Genomic DNA, 20,895 nt, shown 5'->3' with positions numbered 1-20,895 from the left:
CTAAATATCCATGAGCACAACTACTTAGTCTCTTTTATTGACCAAAGTACCCCAAGTTCCTTCCTGCAATATAGAAAGTATCCAAAAAATATATGCATGTTGTTTGAATTGCCCATTGTGACATCTCCATGAGACACTAAATTCTGTTTTAAGTGGGCTTTTCTCTGGAAATTATTAGTATATCAGAAGTTGAGTTGTCCATGTAGGTCAGTTTATGAAAAACAAAAGAAATTTGCAATTATGCAGGAAGAAGAAGAGCCCAGGAGAAGAAAACCACAAACCCTCTTTCCCATACTCCATACTTCTCCACACCCATTGGCAGAAGCTGCAGAAATATCATGGGATGGAAGAAGGACAAGTATCAAGAAGAGCTGTGGTTAAACTCATGAGCTCAACCACCAGGTTGCTTGAGTTCACATCATACTTTATCAGGTCCCACTGAGTGACCTTGAACTTTTCTTGCTCAGTTTTCTTATCTGTAAGGTAGGGTTGACAAGGGGGTCTAGCTTGGATATAACGATCACATGAGTAAATGCTGTGGGCATTTCCAACATTGTCTGGCACATGCTGAGTGGTCAATAAAATGAATAGTTATTACTCATTAGATTTCCTGAGGCATGGAAGCTTCAGATAGCATTAGATTTTATATATATGTATGTATGTATGTATATATATTATAGATATGGATGTGGTTATAATTATAGATATAGATATGGATATGAATATACAGGTGACATAGGCAAGATTCTTGTGTCTTTATCCCTCCTTTCCTCCTCACTTCTATCTAGCATGGAAGCAGAGACTTAAGATAACAATGTAGAAAATTCTACTCTTTAACCAAGGGAAAAGTTTTCTTAAGAATTTGGGTGAGGGTAAGAGGTAAATTTATAGAGAAGTAGAAAAGGAAAGATGTTGCTAAAGACCTCAAAAGTTGAACCTTGTCCATATCATTTCATGTAGATTGAAAAATGTTTTAAGGGGAAGAACAGAAGAAGTCTTCTTGAAATCCCACGTGTCTGGGAACACTTCCTTGTACATACACGCACACACACACACATAAACACATTCACCCACAAACACTTATTAAAAAGTACCCTAGCAATCTAATGTACAAGCTGTCTTGAGCATTAAAAGAAATTATAACACATAAAATCTCAGTAAAAACGGTATCACATAGGACCCATGAAATATACTGCAAAATTTGAACTCTTCTCCGAGTGGCAGGATGGGTGATGACAAATATATTGTTTGCTTCTTGGTATTTTCTGATATTTCTGCAATTGGCCTCTTCTGAGAAGCTAAGCAGCGCAACATTATTCAAAGAATCAACTCTGAAGCTGGATAGCCTGGATTTGAATCCTGTGCTCCACGGCTTTAGATAGGTGACGCTGGACAAGTTCCTCTGTGCCTCAATTTCCCCTTTTACAATTGAAGTAATAGTTATCACACAGGGATGTTGTGAGGGTTAGTCAAGAAAACATGCACAAAGCTGTCAGTGTTTGAAACATCCTCTGTTTGGAAGCCTCTGGTAACCAGCTGCAGACGATGGATCTACAGAGAAAACTCAGATTCCTGATTTCATGCTCTCAGATAAGGCCCAGCCCTTGGCCTTATGTGACTGCCTCGGGTAGCATACCCATGTTTACAAGGAGACCCTAAAAGCCCAGGGACAGGGGGAAAGTCCAGGGGACAGGGAGAAGGGATTCTGTTCTAAGCAATGCTCACCTCTGAGTCCCAGCAGTAGAGTAAGCAACAGGCAAGAAGGAGGAGGACGGAAGTAGAAGGCTGAGAATGGCATTGTGGAGGTCTGCAGAGCTGCTCTGTCCAAATGTGTCAGCTGGGAGAACTTGAATTTCTGTGCTCTGTGGAGAAGAGAAAAGCTCCACCTACCATGATATAAAAGGAAGTGCCTATGATGGGGTGAAATGTCTGTGAGAAAGTCATCTGCTTCCGGATTCTTGTAGTTCCTGTTTCTAGACAATGAAATAGGACTCAGGCAGAGAACATAAGTACAAGTTATGAATTTTATGTTTTCAGAGAGATTGGACAAGCCTAGCAGAAATAATGCTTCCTCCCTACCTGGGGTCTCTGCTTTCTCCCCTGGGTCCCTCATCCCAATCATGGTGACCTCTCTTTCAAAAGTACCAGGCAAACTCACATATCCCAAGAGGATCTGTGGTTATGGTCTGTGTCCTAAAGACACAAGCCCAGGACCCTAGGATGTGACTGGTTTTTGGTCTCCTTCTGTACTTGCCTCAGCAAAGACCTGCTCTTTGCTGGAAAAAGGAAGAGGGTTCACCAGGGCCTTCTCTATTTTGGGATGGAACCAGATCAGCACCTGAAATGATTTCCTATTCCAAACCTTTATTGATGTTGCTAGTAAAATTTAGCCCAATTGCAAAGTGCAATGTGGACCTAGACTGGTATGGCCAGCATCCAAAAAAGGAATCATTTTCTACTTCTTTTAGGAGAGGAAGTAGATTACATGACCCAGAAATTATACTTCCAGGCACTTATCTCAGAGAAGTGAAAACTCTGTCCATACAAAATCTGTGCACAAATGTTTTAAAATGTTTCTTTTTGAGTCAAAACAGTGGAAGAATCAAAATGTCTAATAAAAGGGAAGAGTTTAACAACCTTTCTACATGAGGAAATACTATTCAGCAGTACAAAAAAAATGAGTTATATATGAGTACAGCTTTGTCTCTCGAAGGCATGTTGACTGAACAAAGCCAGTCTCAAAATATCACTCCACTTGTACAACATTATAAAAATTATATATATATATATATAAAACAGAATGGCATTTGCCAGAGGTTTGGTTTGGCGGGGATGTGTGTCAATTTGTCATGCTAGCACAAGGGAGACTGTGGCTGTGGAATGTTCTGCATCCTGCCCATAGTGGTGGTTATACATACACATGAAAGGACGAACATAAACCAAAATTAAGAGTGTTACAAACTCAGCTATAAATAATAATCTCATAGTAGTAATAACATGGACACTATTAAGCTATCCAAAATTATAATTATATAAAAGTAATAAGGAATAACATGTGCATATGTAGCTAGCATAAGTCAGGAGTAACAGAACATTACATCCTCATCCTCCCCACTGGGATGTCTATAAATAATGCCTAAGAGTGAAAAAAATCAAGAAGTATCAGTAAGCATACTATGTGACATTTGGCACTGAAATCTAAACTCATCAGTTAAAAGAGTTGAAAGTGGTTTTGTCTCAGAGGTGGAGAATGGCAGGAGGTTAGAGAGACTCCAGTTTACATATGTATAACTTGTCAAACTATTGGACTCATAAACCATCTGCATATGAAACTTTAATAAATATAAAAATGATTGGATTGATGTCAACAGAGTTACACATAAAAAGAATGCCCTTACTGTTCAGCAATGGTAAGAACTTTTAAGCTTGCTGGACAAAACAGTGATGATCTACATCAAATACAATCCTACAGTCAAAACTACTGAAAGCAGTAACAATAATTTTTAAAGATTCCATAAGCTAGAAAGTATTGAAGACAGCTTTAACTAGAGATGCATAAGACCATTTGTGGTAAAAACAACTGTAAAATTGTGAATTTAGAATCATTTGAAAAACTAAATAAACACAGGCATATTATATCCATGAGTGAGAGAACTCAATATTGGAAAATTTTCAATATTCCCAAATTCATATATAAATTCACTGCAATCAAGCAATAATTCTAAAATAGTTTTTCATGAAAATGCGTTAGGAGACTGAAACTGAGGAGATGAAAGAGTGATGTCATACAAATGGAAATGCCAAGAAAGCAGGGATACCAATACTCATACCAGAAAAAAGACTTTAAAGCAAGGCTATACAAAAGACAGATGAAGCATTATATAATGGTAAGGGGATCAGTATAAGAGGAGGCTATTAAACTCATTAACATACATACACCTAACACAGAAGCATCTAAATATATAGCAAATATTAACAGACGTTAAAGGAGAAGTTGGCAATAATACAGCAATAGTAGGGGACTTGAAGACCCCTTACATCAATACACAAATTATCCAGAGAGTAAATCAATAAGGTGGTCTTAAATGACCGAGTAGACTGGTTGGAATTTATTAATTTCATATATATACTATATGCTATATATATATATATATTTATATATACTATAAAGCAGTAAAATATACATCTTTTTAAGCATACATGGAACATTCTTCAAGATAGTTCACATGTTAGGCCAAAATTCAAGTCATAATAAATTTAAGAGGATAGAAATTAGATCAACTACTTTTTCTGACCACAATGGTATGAAAGTAGAAATCAATTACAGGGAGAGAAATGCAAAAGAACAAACACATGGAGACTAAAACACATGATACTAGAAAACCAATGGTCAAAGAAAAAAATCAGAGGAAATCAGGAAGTATCATGAGACAAATGAAAATTCAAAATGACACTTTTCAAAATCTATGGGATGCAGCAAAAGTAGCTTGAAGAGGAAAGCTAATAGTGATACAGGCCTACCTCAAGAAGCAAGGAAAATCTTAAACAACCTTATCTACCATCTAAATGAATTAGAACAGGGAGAAGAGATGAGACGAAAAGTCAGAAGAAGGAAGAAAATAATAAAGATCAGTATGGATATAAATAAAAGAGAAAAAATACACTAGAAAAGATAAAGGGTACCTGGTTTTTTGAGAGCTGGTTATTTGAAAAGATAAACAAAGTTAATAAACCTTTAGCCAGGCTCATTAAGAAGAAGAGAGAGTGATTTGAAATAAACAAAATAAGAAAGGATAGAGAAATAGCAACTAATATTACAAAAATACAAAAAAATATGAAAATACTATGAAAAACTGTACCAACAATTTTTACAAAGTAGAAGAAATGGACAAGTTTCTGGAAATATACATCCTTCCAAGACTGAATGAAGAAGAAATAGATAATCTGAACACTGATCATTAGTAGTGAAATTGCTGTTGTAATTTAACAATTCCCAGCATACTTAAAGGCCAGGACCTGATGGCTTCACAGGGGAATTCTATCAAAAATACAAAGAAGATTTAATGCTATCCATCTCAATCTATTCCACAAATTGAAGAGGGTAGAATACTTCAAATTTATTCTATGAGGCCACAATTACCCCAACACTAAAACCAGACAAACACAATACAAAAAAAGAACATTTAGAGCCCAATATCCCTGATGAATATATATGTAAAAATATTCAATAAAATATCAGCAAACTGATTCAACAATATACAAAATAAGATCATATATCATGGTCAGGTGAGAGTTATCCCATCGTTCAATATTCATAAATCAATCAATGCAACTTATCACATTAACAACTGGAATGAAAAAAATCACATAATCATCTAACAGTCACAGAAAAGGTCTTTGGCAAAATCCAACATCCATTTCTGATAAAAAACTCTCATCAAAGTTGGTATAGAGGAATATATTTCAACAAAATAAAGGCCATTTATGACAAACCAACAGCTAACATCATGCTCAATGGTTAAAAGCAGAAAGCCTTCACACTAAGTTCAGGAACAAGGTAAGGATGCCTGCTCTTACCAATTCTATTTAATATAGTATTGGAACTTTGAGAGGGAAGAAATAAAACTGTCACAATTTTCAGATGACATACTACTTACAAATAATCATAAAATCTCCACAAAAAATATTAGAACTTAAAAATGAACTCAGTAAGATTTCAGAATACAAGATTAATATGCAGAAATCTGTTTCTATACAGCAACAATGAATGGTCAGAAAAGGAAAACAAGAAAATAATTCCATTTAAGACTTCTTCAGTCAGCTCAGTCATTCAATCCAGGTGCTCAGTCAGGTCCGACTCTTTGCAACACAATGGACTGCAGTACGCCAGGCTTTTCTGTCCATCATCAACTCCTGGAGCTTGCTCAAACTCATATCCATGGAGTTGGTGATGCTATCAAACCATCGCATCCTTTGTTGTCCCCTTCTCCTCCTGCCTTCAATCTTTCCCAGCATCAGGGTCTTTTCCAATGAGTCCGTTCTTCACATCAGGTGGCCAAAGTATTGGAGTTTCAGCCTCAGCATCAGTCCTTACAGTGAATATTCAGAACTGATTTCCTTTAGGATGGACTGGTTTGATCTCCTTACAGTCCAAGGGACTCTCAAGAGTCTTTTCCAACACCACAGTTCAAAAGCATTAATTCTTCCACGCTCAGTTTTCTTTATAGTCCAACTCTCACATCCATACATGACTACTGGAAAACCCATAACTTTCACTAGACTGACCTTTGTTGGCAAAGTAAAGTCTCTGTTTTTTTTTTTTAAATTTTTCCCCCAATTATTTTTATTAGTTGGAGGTTAATTACTTTACAATATTGTAGTGGTTTTTGTCATACATTGACATGAATCAGCCATAGATTTACATGTGTTACCCATCCTGAACCCCCCTCCCACCTCCCTCCCCATCCCATCCCTCTGGGTCATCCCAGTGCACCAGCCCTGAGCACTTGTCTCATGCATCCAACCTGGGCTGGTGATCTGTTTCACACTTGATAATATACATGTTTCAATGCTATTCTCTCAGATCATCCCACTCTCACCTTCTCCCATAGAGTCCAAAAGTCTGTTCTATACATCTGCGTCTCTTTTTCTGTCTTGCATATAGGGTTATCATTACCATCTTTCTAAATTCCGTATATATGCATTAGTATACTGTATTGGTATTTATCTTTCTGGCTTACTTCACTCTGTATAATGGGTTCCAGTTTCATCCATCTCATTAGAACAGATTCAAATGTATTCTTTTTAATGGCTGAGTAATATTCCATGGTGTATATGTACCACAGCTTTCTTATCCATTCATCTGCTGATGGGCATCTAGGTTGCTTCCATGTCCTGGCTATTATAAACAGTGCTGTGATGAACATTGGGGTACACGTGTCTCTTTCAGTTCTGGTTTCCTTGGTGTGCATGCCCAGGAGTGGGATTGCTGGGTCATGTGGCAGTTCTATTTCCAGTTTTTTAAGAAATCTCCACACTGTTCTCCATAGTGGCTGTACTAGTTTGCGTTCCCACCAACAGTGTAAGAGGGTTCCCTTTTCGAGGAGAAACATCTTAATTAAAACCTCTTAATGATGAGCAAAGTCGAGCACCTTTTCATGTGTTTACTAGCCATCTGTATGTCTTCCTTGGAGGAATGTTTAGGTCTTCTGCCCATTTTTTGATTGGGCTTTTGCTTTTCTGATATTGAGCTGTATGAGTTGCTTGTATATTTTGGAGTCTAACATTTTGCCAGTTTCTTCATTTGCAGGTATTTTCTCCCATTCTGAGGGTTGTTTTTTCATCTTGTTTATTGATTCCTTTGCTATACAAAAGCTTTTAAATTCAATTAGATCCCATTTGCTTACTTTGCTTTTATTTCAGTTACTCTAGGAGGTAGTTCCCAGAGGACTTTGCTGTGATTTTTGTCAAAGAGTGTACTGTCTATGTTTTCATCTAAGAGCTAAGTTTTGAATCCATTTTTAGCTTGTTTTTATATTAGAAGTGTTCTAGTTTCATTATTTTACATGTAGCTGTCCAATTTTCCCAGAACCACTGATTGAAGAGGCTGTCCTTTCTTCACTGCATACTTTTGCCTCCTTTGTCAAAGATAAGGTGCCCATAGGTGCATGGGTTTATCTCTGGGCTTTCTATCTTGTTCCATTAATCTATGTTTCTGCTTTTGTGCCAGTACCATACTGTTTTGATGACTGTAGCTTTGTAGTATAGTCTGAAGTCAGGAAGCTTGATTTCTACAGCTCCATTATTTTCCCTCAAGATTGCTTTGGCTATTCAGGGCCTTTGTGTTTCCATACAAATTGCAAAATCTATATGGAACCACAAAGGACCCTGAATTCACAGAATAATCTTGCTAAAAAGGAAAAAGCTGAAGGTATCAAATGTTCTTTCTTCAGAATATACTACAATCAAAATAGCAAGTTACTAGCATAAAGCTGGAGAAGGCACTAGCACCCCCACTCCAGTACTCTTGCCTGGAAAATCCCATGGATGGAGGAGCGTGGTAGGCTGCAGTCCATGGGGTCGCTAAGAGTCGGACATGACAGAGCAACTTCACTTTCACTTTTCACTTTCAGGCATTGGAGAAGGAAATGGCAACCCACTCCAGTGTTCTTGCCTGGAGAATCCCAGGGACGGGGGAGCCTGGTGGGCTGCCGTCTATGGGGTTGCACAGAGTCGGACACAACTGAAGCGACTCAGCAACAGCAGCAGCATAAAGCAGGCATATAGTTTGGTACAACAATAGAGAGCCCAGACATAAGCCAACACATTTATGGTCAATTAATCTATGACATGGAATGCAAGAGTATACAATGGTGAAAAGGCGGTCTCTTCAATAAATGGGGCTGGAAAAAACTGGATGGCTACATTTAAAAGAATAAAATTGGAACAATCCTTCCTACCATACACAAAAATAAACTAACTTGATTAAGGAACTAAATGTAAAACAGGAAACCATAAAAATTATAAAAGAGAATAAAGGCATAACCCTCTTTGACATTATCTGTAGAAATATTTCTTTTTATCTTTCTCCTAAGAAGAAAGAAACAAAAGCAAATGTAAGCAAATGTGACCTAATTGAAATTAAAGTTTTTGCACAGCAAAACAAAACAGCAAACTACTGAGTAGAAAAAGATATTTTGCAAATTATATGACCAATAAGGGGTCATATCTAATATACATAAATAGATCACAAAACTCAATAACAAAAAAGCCTTATTAAAAATGGGTGGAAGTCCTGAGTAGACATTTCTCCAAAGAAGACATATAGATGGTCAACAGGCACATGAAAAGATGCTCAATACTGCAGTCATCAGAGAAATGCAAATAAAACCACAGCAAGATATCACCTGACACCTGTCAAAATGGCTATCATCAAAATTTTACAAATAGCAAATATTGGTAAGGATGGGAAGAAAATGGAACCCTCATGTAGTGTTGGTGGGATTGTAAATTGATGTAGCCACTATGGAAAACAGTATGGAGGTTCCTCAGAAAATGAAAAAGGAAGCTATCATATGACCCAGGAATTGGATTCTATCCAAGGAAAACAAAAACACTATTAAAAAAATGCACATGAATGATCATCAGCATTATTTACAATAGCTTAGATATGGAATGGATAAAGAAAATGTGGTATATTGGAAAAAATGGAATATTACTCAGCAATTAAAAATAATGAACTCCTGCCATTTGCAACAACAGTGTGAATTGACCTACAGGGTATTATGCTTAGTCAAATCAGTCAGAAGGAGTAGGACAAATACTCTAGTTATCACTTATATCTGCACTCTAAAAAATAAAACATTTGAAAATATATAACAAAATGGAAACAGTCTCATAGATATAGAGAACAAATTAGTAGTTACCAGTGAGTAAAGGGAAGGGGTTGGGGCAAGGGGAGGGGTTAGGGGCAAGGTAAGGTTATGAGATTAAGAGGTACATACTACCATGTATAATATAATTAAGCAACACAGATATTTTGTATAGTGTAAGGAAATATAATTATTATTTTATAATTAAGTGGAATAAAACCTATAAAACTGTTCAATCACTAATTAACATAATACTGCAAATCAACTGTACTTCAATTTTTTAAAAGCAGAAAATAAAGTAAAATAAAATGAACTTGGACCCTTCCTCCAAAATAGCCACAGCAGTTTTTTAAATTTTAATTGAAGGATAATTACTTTGCAATATTGTGATGAGTTTTGCCATACATCAATATGAATTTAACTTACATGCAGAGTACATCATGAGAAACGCTGGGCTGGAAGACGCACAAGCTGGAATCAAGATTGCCGGGAGAAATATCAATAACCTCAGATATGCAGATGACGCCACCTTTACGGCAGAAAGTGAAGAGGAACTAAAAAGCCTCTTGATGAAAGTGAAGGAGGAGAATGAAAAAGTTGGCTTAAAGCTCAACATTCAGAAAACTAAGATCATGGCATCTGGTCCCATGATTTCATGGGAAATAGATGGGGAAACAGTGGAAACAGTGTCAGACTTTATTTTTTGGGGCTCCAAAATCACTGCAGATGGTGACTGCAGCCATGAAATTAAAAGACACTCACTTCTTACAAGGAAAGTTATGACCAACCTAGATAGCATATTTAAAAGCAGAGACATTACTTTGCCAACAAAGGTCCGTCTAGTCAAGGTTATGGTCTTTCCAATAGTCATGTATGGGTGTGAGAGTTGGACAGTGAAGAAAGCTGAGCACCAAAGAACTGATGCTTTTGAACTGTGGTGTTGGAGAAGACTCTTGAGAGTCCCTTGGACTGCAAGGAGATCCAACCAGTCCATCCTAAAGGAGATCAATCCTGAATATTCATTGGAAGGACTGATGCTGAAGCTGAAACTCCAATACTTTGGCCACCTCATGCGAAGAGTTGACTCATTGGAAAAGACCCTAATGCTGGGAAGGAATGTGGGCAGGAGGAGAAGGGGATGACAGAGGATGAAATGGCTGGATGGCATCACTGACTCGATGGACACGGGTTTGGGTAGACTTCGGGAGTTGGTAATGGACAGGGAGGCCTGGCGTGCTGTGATTCATGGGGTCTCAAAGAGTCGGACATGACTGAGCGACTGAACTGAACTGAATATGAACTGGCCTTAGGCATACATGTCTCCACTCCCTCCTGAACTCCCTATCTTCTCTCCCCTTCTCAAACAAGCAAAAATGGGAATATTTGCCCAATAGAAGTATCAAAACTTATTATAAAGCATCTCTAACTACAACAGTGTAGTTTGGTCAGAGAGATAGACAAGCCAGTCAGTGGAACAAAAACCTTACTGAAAGGACAAGAAATTTATGGAAACCTGATACATAACAAAGTGGCAGTGTAGATCAGGGAGTGCTGGATAATTTAGCATTATGGAAGAAAAAAATAAGATCCCAATCCCCAACTATAATAGACAGACACACACACACAGACACACAATACAGTGAGATCAAAGCCATCAACAGAAAGAGCAAAACTTGATCAAGAATTGAAATCCTTTTCTTTTATAACAAAGGCACCAATGATACCAACAGTTCACTTTATGTACCACACCAGAGGAAAAGGAACTCTCCCATATGTACCAAGGAAGCAAAGATAAGAATATTTGTGCAAAATTGTACTAGCAAAACAAAATTCAATATCTATGACAAGAAGAATTGATACTTTGTGGCATATATTTAACAATAGAAACTGTAGAGCAGTGGAAATTAACACAATGGAGCTACATACATCAGTATAAACAAATCCCATAAACTTTGTTAATTATGAAAAATAAATGCTGTATACAGTCTAATAGCATTTATATAAAATTTGAAACATGCAGTCCATGGGGTTACAAAGAATCTGACATGACTTAGCGACTGAACAATAACAACAAGTACTGACTCAAATTCATTTATTTTTATGGCTGAGTAATATTCCATTGTATATATGTACCACACTTCTTTATTCATTCATCTGTCGACGGACATCTAGATTGCTTCCATGACTTGGCTATTTTAAATAGCACTGCAGTGAACATTGGGGTACATGTGTCTTTGACATTATTTGAGTGTTCTATCACATTTCACAGAGGCCTCTTTTAATCAAAATGTTCTCTTTTCAAGTGCTCAGAGGTCATTGGTATCATAGATAATTTTTCTTCTTTTTCCATCTTTAAATGTTCAGAAGACAACCTATAATCCCAGCATTTCCCCAGCATCATTTGCATCAACTTCTTGAAATACACTTTGTCAAATCTCTGATTTTGCTTTGTGATGGATGTGGGATTCTAATTACACAGTATGGTCTAAAATTTGCTACACATCATTCAAATCCTAAAGCAGAGGGTTTCTGGGCTCCCTACCACCTCTTGAATCCACCTGATCTCAGAGGAGCTGAGCTGAGTGATGCCACGTCCCAACTCAGTTTCCTAAAACACTTCCTCCATGGGGTTCTGCCTGGGGATTTCTCCACACCCATAAAACAAGCCTGCTCAGGCACATTCAAGCCTCTCTTCTCAATGGGACAATCCTAAGGAATCTACACAGTTCCTCAGAGGGTCCTCCGTGGTGTTTATCCTCAGTTGTCCACAGGGATACCCAATTCAATAATTCACCCATTTAGGGGTTTCCCTCATTCCCTCTCTCCCTTTCCATATGTCTTATCCCAGTTCCAATGGATTACCTTCCAATCACCTACATGCAAGACCTAGTTTTAGGCTCCGCTTTTTAGGAAAATCAAATAAAGAGACCCATGGGTTATTTTTGTCATGGGAAACCCAACCTGAGATGCAGGAATTGTTGAACAGGGGCTAACTTCATAGGTGATCAGTTCATTTGTGAAAATCTGTGCTTTTAACAAAATTTACCTCTCTATACAATTTTCCTAACACATAGCGTTTATTTAATAAATATTCATATAAGGAGGACCCCCTGAAATATAATTCTTCAGCTTACAATCAAACATACCTAGGCTGAGAGAACTTAAGTATCAAGCAAGAGGTCCCATAACTGCTGAAGCCTGATTTCACGTCAATGTTCGCTCATCCACCTACTTTACAATCTCAGGCAGCCTTCACTTCTTGAAATCGAATTCCTTCTGGAAGTGAATGGGACAAACAAAACAGGGCAGTAATATACATTAAATAAATTAACCTATTCAAATGTATTTTGCTGATCCAGTGCTGGGCTGATTTGAGATATGATTTTTATCCAGGTAAAAATGAAGTGATAATAGCACACAAAATGAAGGGGAAAATATTTGATAAAGTCTGATATGTACGTAATTAATGTTAGTGCTGTGCAACCTTGGACCCCTCACTTGCTTTCTCAGGATTTTAGGGTCATAAGCAGAGGGATGATCACTAAGATTCTCTTTAGGCATGATACCTTATGACCTCAGTGAATTACAGACCTTCTAAGCACCAATATAGGCCAGAAATTCAACAAAAAGTCAGAATAAATATAAAGTCTTTACCCAGGCATGACTAATGACCTAAGACATCATAGTAAAAGTTAAAGTTTACAATAATCTTTATATCCTCTTCCTATACATTAATTTCAAAATGTTGATATTAAATTGGTATATTATTTTATCTCCATTTTAAAAATGAGGAAGGAGACTGAATTCTGAGGAGTGATGTGAATCATTAATAAGAATGAATAATAATCACCACTTCTGTGTGGTTAATACAAATACTTTATACACTGAGTACTTTACCATTGTAAAGTATGTTATTCTTGCCACAACCAAGTGAGGGATGTCCCGTTTTTCAGATGAGGAAACAGGTTCAGAGACATCACACCCTAACTCTACATTAAATCTCCTGAAAAGGTCCAGACTGACGGTTTCCTGGGAAACCAGTGTGAATCTCTGCTTGACTGGGAGAGAAGGGCGTGCTTATCATCACCCTGCAGAATGAGAACACGGCTGGTCACATTCTAGGTTTCTCCTCGAGGGTGGACACTGATCTCTAGTAGCCTCTGGTCTTTTTTAAAGCCAACTCATAGTAACCTGGCCTGTGGGGAATCTATGGAATATGAAGGTCAGTTGGATGGTCATGCCCAGCCCAGGCCTTGCAGGGCTGAAGAGTGGCTGCTCCTGCCTGTAGTAGAGACCCTGCCTGTGAGAGGATGTGGAGGACCCCAAACGCAGTGTGAGCAAATCCTCAGCATCTCCATGTAGGAGTCATATCGCCTCCTCTTCCATAGTGTTTGAAGATTACATTCTCACAGGAGTTCAATTATGAAACTGATATCAGGGGCCAGACAATGAAGCTATAGGGACTACAGGGTTTGTAAAGAGGCCTGACTCCCACCCACACCTCACAACCCCACTCATGGACCCTAAAACTTAATCCACTGAGTTCTGACTGTAACCTGGAATAGGGAGCTGATTTTATCCCCATTTCACAGATGAGGACACTGAGGCCAGAGCCTCAGTACCTTCTCCAGCCTCCTCAGCAGGTCAGTAGAGCTGGGATTCTTAACTAGAAAATAAGTTCCCAGAGTCTGTGCTCAGTGACCAGGCTCAACTCTGTCCCCAGTCCCTGGACAGGGAAGGGTGTCTGAGTGTTCACAAGACAGGTCATATGAAGGCAGACAGCACAGGGACACAGTAGGAGCACAAGTTCGTGGTCACACTCAGCCCAAGTTTGCACTCCCAGCCCCTTCTGTGCATGAGCCTGGACAGGTCAACTCTCTAAGACTTGGTTTCCTCATCTGTAAAATGGGGATGCTTCTTAATTCTTGGTTATTTAAGAAATTCAGTAAAGTAACTCACATATATCATAATATGTGGCACACAGTATTCACACTATAAGTTGTAACTATTGTCAGGGTAGACCCACTACAACTACCTGAGAAATCTTTATTAATCATATTCTAAAGTTAATAGGCTTCCCTGGTAGATCAGACAGTAAAAAATCTGAGACCTTGGTTTGATCCTGGGTCAGAAAGATTCCCTGGAGAAAGGAATGGCTACCCACTACAGTATTCTTGCCTGGAGAATTTCATGGACAGAGGAGCCTGGTGGGCTACAACCCTTGGGAGTGCAAAGAGTTTGACATGACTGAGAGACTAATGAAGTTAACAAAGGAGAGGGCTAATGACTCACCCAAGGGCCTCACAGCAAACAGAACTTGCATTCCAACCCAGGAATTCTGACTCCAAGTCAAGGGCTCTTTCTGTTACCCCACAGCTGCCTCTGTTTCTCCACAGTTGTCCCCATTATAATCAATGAACTTTAATATTCCAACTTTCTGTCCAGCTTTGGGCTGGGCAGCATGAAGACTATATACAGTCATCACAGAGTATGCACTGTAGACCATTGTCTGGATGCCAAGCAGGGTTCAAGGGAAGGAGTCTTAGCTGGTTCCCATGAAATGGACATAGTATCATTCTTGCCCAGCTGAGGAAACTGAGCTTGAACCTGACTGTGCCTTCTCTGAGGTCACAGATGGCCTGGGACAGCCCTGAGAGGTGACCCAGATCCATTCTGCTCCAAATTCTGGCCACCTCCAAATATAGGACCCAGTATCAGCTTCTTGACTGTGAGAGTATCAGATATAAGAGAGGCATAAATGGCAGTCAGGAACTTGCAGGAGGCCTGAAGTCTCAATGCCAAAAGTGAGAACCGAATGTGTGCAGACATGACAATTCAGGAAGAAATAAATATCAAATATAGAGAATTGAAATGGAGATTTGAAATAAGACTTAGACAACATTAATGTTTAAATTCATAGAGGATGGAAGAAAAATACAGAAAATACTCTGAAATGGTGAATAGACAGCTTTCCCTTTGAATCCAGCTCTGCTGTTTGAGACCCCTGAGATCTGATCCCTCTGCTGCCTGTCTCAGCTGTCACATGTCAGACAACATATGTGAGGGTGGCTGATACACACTAAGTGCTCTACAGGTGTCAGAAAACATGACCAGAGGCACAGAGGTAGGGGTGTATAAGGGGTGGGAGCTGAAGAAGGGGTTTAGGGGTCAGGCTGCAGAGGTGTTTCTGCAAAGGCACATGAACACCGAATGAAAGGGGGCCTGATGCTGGAAAAGGAAGTTTTCCTTCCCCACTGCAGACCAGAGGGTGCATCAAACAGCTCCACAGGGTGGGGATAGAATCAAAGTGATGTTCTTAGGGGATTAACCTTGCAGGACTGGGACAGATCCATGTATGCAGGCAAAGGAGAAAAATAAGACAGAGGAAACACTCAGGGTGAGTCAAGAAAGAAATAATGTACCTTGCCTCTAATCCGAAGTTAGCAGTTTGGAGTTTTTCAGCCAGATCTCTATATTTCACTTTATAGATGTATTATATGTTCATACATTTTTCTTATTTCTGCTGGATTAAAAAAGGTGTCATTGAGAGTTGAGAGGTAGTGGAGGTATCCCCCTTGCATATTTCTAGAGCAGGCGGGAAAGGCCAGTGCATTCGGGGAGAGATGGAATGCAGGGTCAGTGACCCTATCGTGAAGATGTGTAGATTTGTAGCCTAGCATCCCTTACACATTTTTTGCTAGGGGTTGCTTGGGCTGTCATACATGCTGCAGGCAGAGAAGTTCTCATTGCCTATGAGTATTCCTTCCCTACTCTCCTTTATCCTTGCTTGGCCTGGAACTGGTTAATCCTAATCCTCAACCTAACTTTTCTCCATCTCTTCCCACTCCCCACAGTCCCTGCCCTCATTCCTAGTCATTCATTCTCCCAAGCCACATGCTTGTGTGCTCAGTCGCTTCAGTTGTGTCCAGCTCTTTGCAACGCTATGGACTGTAGTCTCCCAGGCTCCTCAGTCCATGGGATTCTCCAGGCAAAAGTACTAGAGTGGGTCGCCATGCCCTCCTCCAGGGGAACTTCCTGACCCAAGGATCAAACCCACATCTCCTGCATTACAGGCAGATTCTTTACTGCTGAGCCACCAAGAAATCCCTCTCCCAAGCCGACTTACAAAGTCATCCTTCCTCTAGTCTGAGCTGCTAGCAGACAGCTCTTCCTTGTGGAGAAAGTCACCTGAGACTGCACAGGGTGAAATAATAAGGAGGAGAAAGAGGATTAGGTTGGGGAGGAAAGATGAAGAACGAGCAGGAGGAGTTGGAGTGACAGAGGAGAGAAAAAGAGAGACACACAGACAATATGATCAAAACTAGTAGAGAGAATGAGAATTTCACACCTGCATCTCCCTATTTCCCAGCTAAGCCTGTCAAGAATCCTGGCCTCTCTTTAAAATTGACTTCCAATAACGTCCAGCAGAACCAGTATTGATTAAAGCCTTCCTGGGAGGAATTTGAGGGATCAGCTGTCTTTAGTGTCTATTGTTTACTGCAGTCAAGTATTAACACAGAGAATTTTCAACCAGAAGAGTGCATGGAATTAGGGACAGAAGTCTGACTCCTTCTTCTTGAGGAGGATATAGAGGATGGAGAAGTGAAATTTGAGGATGAGTGCCTGAGACTTTTATCATCAGCCCAGACTGTCCTCCCTTCCTTAACCTCATCACCTGCTGCCCTGAGTCCCTGACCTACTGTTGTCTGCACCCCAGGCAGATGGCAGGTGTCTTCACACCTGATATTTTCAGCCATGCTACCCAGAGGGGTTGGCGAGAGACTGTACCCACTTTCCCCCAGTCTAGGCACCTGAGCCTGCAGGGTGATGTTGGCCTGGACTGGGAGCTGCTCATTCTGGACCACCCAGCAGGCAACTCACTCTCATATAGCATGGATGCTGCCTTCCAGGTGTGCTCCAGAGAGGAGGTCCCACTTGGGTTTCTAGTGACTTGGGGGAACTCTAAAGGTCTTGTTTTGACCTGTTCTCCAACCCAACGAGGGGCAGGTGGGTGGGATGGAAGTGGCTCACATGGGTACAGCCACTAAGGAGAAGAGTATGGAGGTTCCTGAAATGACTAAAAATGAAAGTAGCATATGATCCAGCAATCCCACTCCTGGGCATACATCTGGAGAGAACCATAATTCAAAAAGATACAAGCATCCCAAAGTTCATTGCAGCACTATTTATGATAGTCAGGACGTGGAAGCAGCCTAAATGTCTACCAGCAGGGGAATGGATAAGATGTGGTACATATATGCAATGGAATACTAGTCAACTACAAAAAAGAACAAAATAATGCCATTTGCAGCAACATAGATGGACCTAGAGGTTATCACACCAAGGGAAGTAAGTCAGATGGAGAAAGACAAATATCATATGATACCATTCATATGTGGAGCCTCATTACAAATGAACTTATTTTCAGGACAAATGAACTTATGTTCAGACTTACAGGTATCAAAAACAAACTTACGCTAACCAAAGGGGAAACATAGAGGAAAGGATAAATCAGGAGCTAAGGATTAACACACACTACTATACATAAGACAGATAACCAACAAGGACTTACTATATAGCACAGGGACCTCTACTAAATATTTTGTTACAACTTATATGAGAAAAGAATCTGAAAAAGAATGAATACACGAATGTGTATAACTGAATCACTTTGCTGTACACCTAAAACTAATACAGCATTGTAGATCAACTACACTCCAGTAAAATTTTAAAAATAAATTACAGATCTAGTAACACCAGCAAAGATTATTGGACACAGTGAAAAAAAGAAGTAGTGCACACGGCAACAGAGATTCTCTGATTCACCTGGATTCGTATCCCAGAAGGTTTGGTACTGATCTTTGGGGTGGGGACAGCTAAACAAAACAACAGAAAGAAACATCCATTGAAATTACCCCTGCCTGCCTGCTCTCCATCTTCTTTTCCCAGAAACAAGTTCTCTCACTCTCAATAAAGTCACCTTTTAAAAAAATTAAAGAAAACCTTTTTTCTTTGAAATTTCAAAGTGAGGCAAATAGAGCTAAACATTGTTAATTAAATATGGGTAGGAGTATTGGAGCCTTGCTTTCTGTAGCCATAATTTTTGGTAAGGGGGTAAGTTGTGTTTTTGTTTTTATTTATCTCAAAGTATTATCTAAGTTGCCTGATGATTTCTTCTTTCATATATTGGTTATATGTTTAATTTCCAAATATCTTTGCTTTTCATGTTCTTTTTCTGCTCTTGATTTGTAATTTCATTCAATTGTAATTGGAGAAGATGCTTTCTATAATTACAATATTTTAAAATTTGTTGAGACTTATTTTGTTGCTTACCACGTGGTCTATCCTGGAGGACATTCCATGTGCACTTGAGAAGAATGTATATTCGGCTGTTATTTGGTAGAATGTCCTGAACACGCCTGTGATGTCCAATTAATCTAGGTGTGTATGCTCAGTTGCTCAGTTATATCCAGTACTTTGTGATCCTACGGACTGTAGCCCACCAGGCTCTTCTGTCCATGGAATTCTCTAGGCAAAAATACTGGAATGTGTTACCATTTCCTACTCCAGGGGATCTTCCCGACCCAAGGATCAAACTTGCATCTCTTGTGTCTCTTGCATTGGCAAGTGGATTCTTTAACACTGCAACACTTGGGAAGCCAATTAATCTATAGTGTTATTCAAGTCCTCTGTCCTTCTTAATATTCAATCTGGTTTTACATTTATTATGGACAGTGAGCTATTAAGATCTCTTTCTAGTGTTTATGGACAGTGAGCTATTAAGATCTCTTTCTAGTGTTTTATTTCTGTCTAGTTCTCCCTTCCATTCTGGTAAAGTTTGCTTCTTACTTGTAGAGGACTGACATTTGATGTACAACCATTAAAAATATTTTCTTGGTAGAACTGATCTATTGACACTATATAATGTCCTCTTTGACTTTTGTATCTGTTTTTTAAGATCAATTCTATTTTATCTATTACTGGGATAGTTCTACCCCCTGCTATGTTTTTGTTGCTATTTTCATGGAGCACATTATTCTTTTCTTTCACTTTCAGACTAGGTATATTCATAGATCTAAATTTAGACTCTTACAGATGCCATGTACTTGTATCCTGGTTGCTTTTTCCCCACTTAGTCAATCTATGTCTATGTATTAAAGTATTGGGGAACTGAATCAATTTACAATTAAATTAAGTACTAATAGGGCAAGAAGTGAAAGTAGTAGTCGCTTAGCTGTGTCCAGCTCTTTGCGACCTCATGGACTGTAGCCCTGCCAGGCTCCTTTGTCCTTGGAATTCTCCAGGCAAGAATGTTGGAGTGGGTAGCCATTCCCTTCTCCAGGGGATCTTCCTGACCCAGGGATCCATGTCTCCCACATTGCAGGTAGATTCGGGTGATCCGGATCTATGTCTATACATTGATGTATTGATGAACTGAATCAATTTACATTTAAAATAATTACTAATAGGGAAGGACTTACTACTGTCCTTTTGTTAATTGTTTTCTGTGTTTCTTGTATCTTTCCCCTCCTCCCTTCATCTCTTACTGCCTTCTTTTGATTTTCATTGCTTTTGATTATCTCTGCTCTAATTTTTCACATTCTTCCTTCTGCTGTCTTTGTGTTCAGAACAGAGAAACACACTCATCTCAATATATTTCATAATATTAAATCAGAAGGTGGCAAGGAGCAGGAAACATTGGTTGTTTCCATAGAATGAAAGAACAGCAGACCTTAGGGTACAGTTCTCAGAGCAGACCAGGGAAAGGTCAAGTGTCAGGAGACTGACTTAACTCTCCTGGAAGAATTTTGTAAACAAAATCTGGGACTGAGTGACACTCACTCCTTCTAGTCTCTGATTCCCCAGAGCAAATTCTGGCCACAGTAGGAGGACATACCCATTCATTGAGTTCCTGTGTAGGGGATGAGGTCCCACACTGAATTGTGGTGGCCCTTCAGGTAACTGTCACAGGCCCCAGTTATATTCCAGTTGGAAATGGGTGAGTGGAATTTGCAGACTGGAAGAGATTCTGCTTGCTTACAGATTCCGTTGCTTTGACTCAGTTGATATTAGGAATCTAGGGGCAAACTTAACCCATGTTGAGATTTCGTCCTAAATCCAGAAGTGAAAATGTAACTACAAGTATCTGTTTCTGATAATCCAGGTCAAGAAATAGGTCATAAGAGGTACAATAAATATTTTGGAGTCCAGGTTTGTCTAAAACTTCAGAATGACATTCCTGGTGGCTCAGCTGGTAATGAATCTGCCTGCCATGTGGGAGACCGAGGCTTGCTCCCTGGGTTGGGAAGATCCCCTGGAGAAGGGGATGGCTACCCACTCCAGTATTCTGGCATGGAGAATTCCACGGACTGTATAGTCCACGGGGTTGCAAAGAGTCGGACACAACTGAGCAACTTTCACTTTCACATTTTAGAATGACTTGTTAGCCATCCAGGTCTCAGTCTTCCAGCCTTTTGGACCCTACAGTACACACATTTAGTTGCCTTTTTCCAACCTCTATTTT

General features: G+C 39.4%; 1 protein-coding gene across 6 annotated transcripts in view; it reads right to left on the bottom strand.

The window, feature by feature from the left end:
- The window catches only part of LOC122681516 (tyrosine-protein phosphatase non-receptor type substrate 1-like), a 122,612-nt gene that overhangs the window by 63,439 nt on the left and 38,278 nt on the right, over window positions 1–20,895 (bottom strand). Inside the window, exon 1 of one of the 6 annotated variants that reach the window (XM_043883695.1) lies at window positions 1,726–1,851. The exons of 4 other annotated variants lie outside the window; for them this stretch is intronic. In XM_043883695.1, coding sequence (XP_043739630.1) covers window positions 1,726–1,798 — 73 coding nt within the window. In that variant the 5' untranslated portion in view covers window positions 1,799–1,851. Of the gene's footprint in view, window positions 1–1,725; window positions 1,852–20,895 lie in introns of those variants that run through there. One more of the 6 variants, XM_043883694.1, reaches the window with a different exon arrangement.

This window comes from Cervus elaphus, chromosome 23, assembly GCF_910594005.1.
Source record: "Cervus elaphus chromosome 23, mCerEla1.1, whole genome shotgun sequence".
In the NCBI taxonomy this organism is placed as follows: Eukaryota; Metazoa; Chordata; class Mammalia; order Artiodactyla; family Cervidae; genus Cervus; species Cervus elaphus.
The sequence above is the reverse complement of the archived record's forward strand: the minus strand, read 5'-3'. Positions and strand labels throughout refer to the sequence as shown.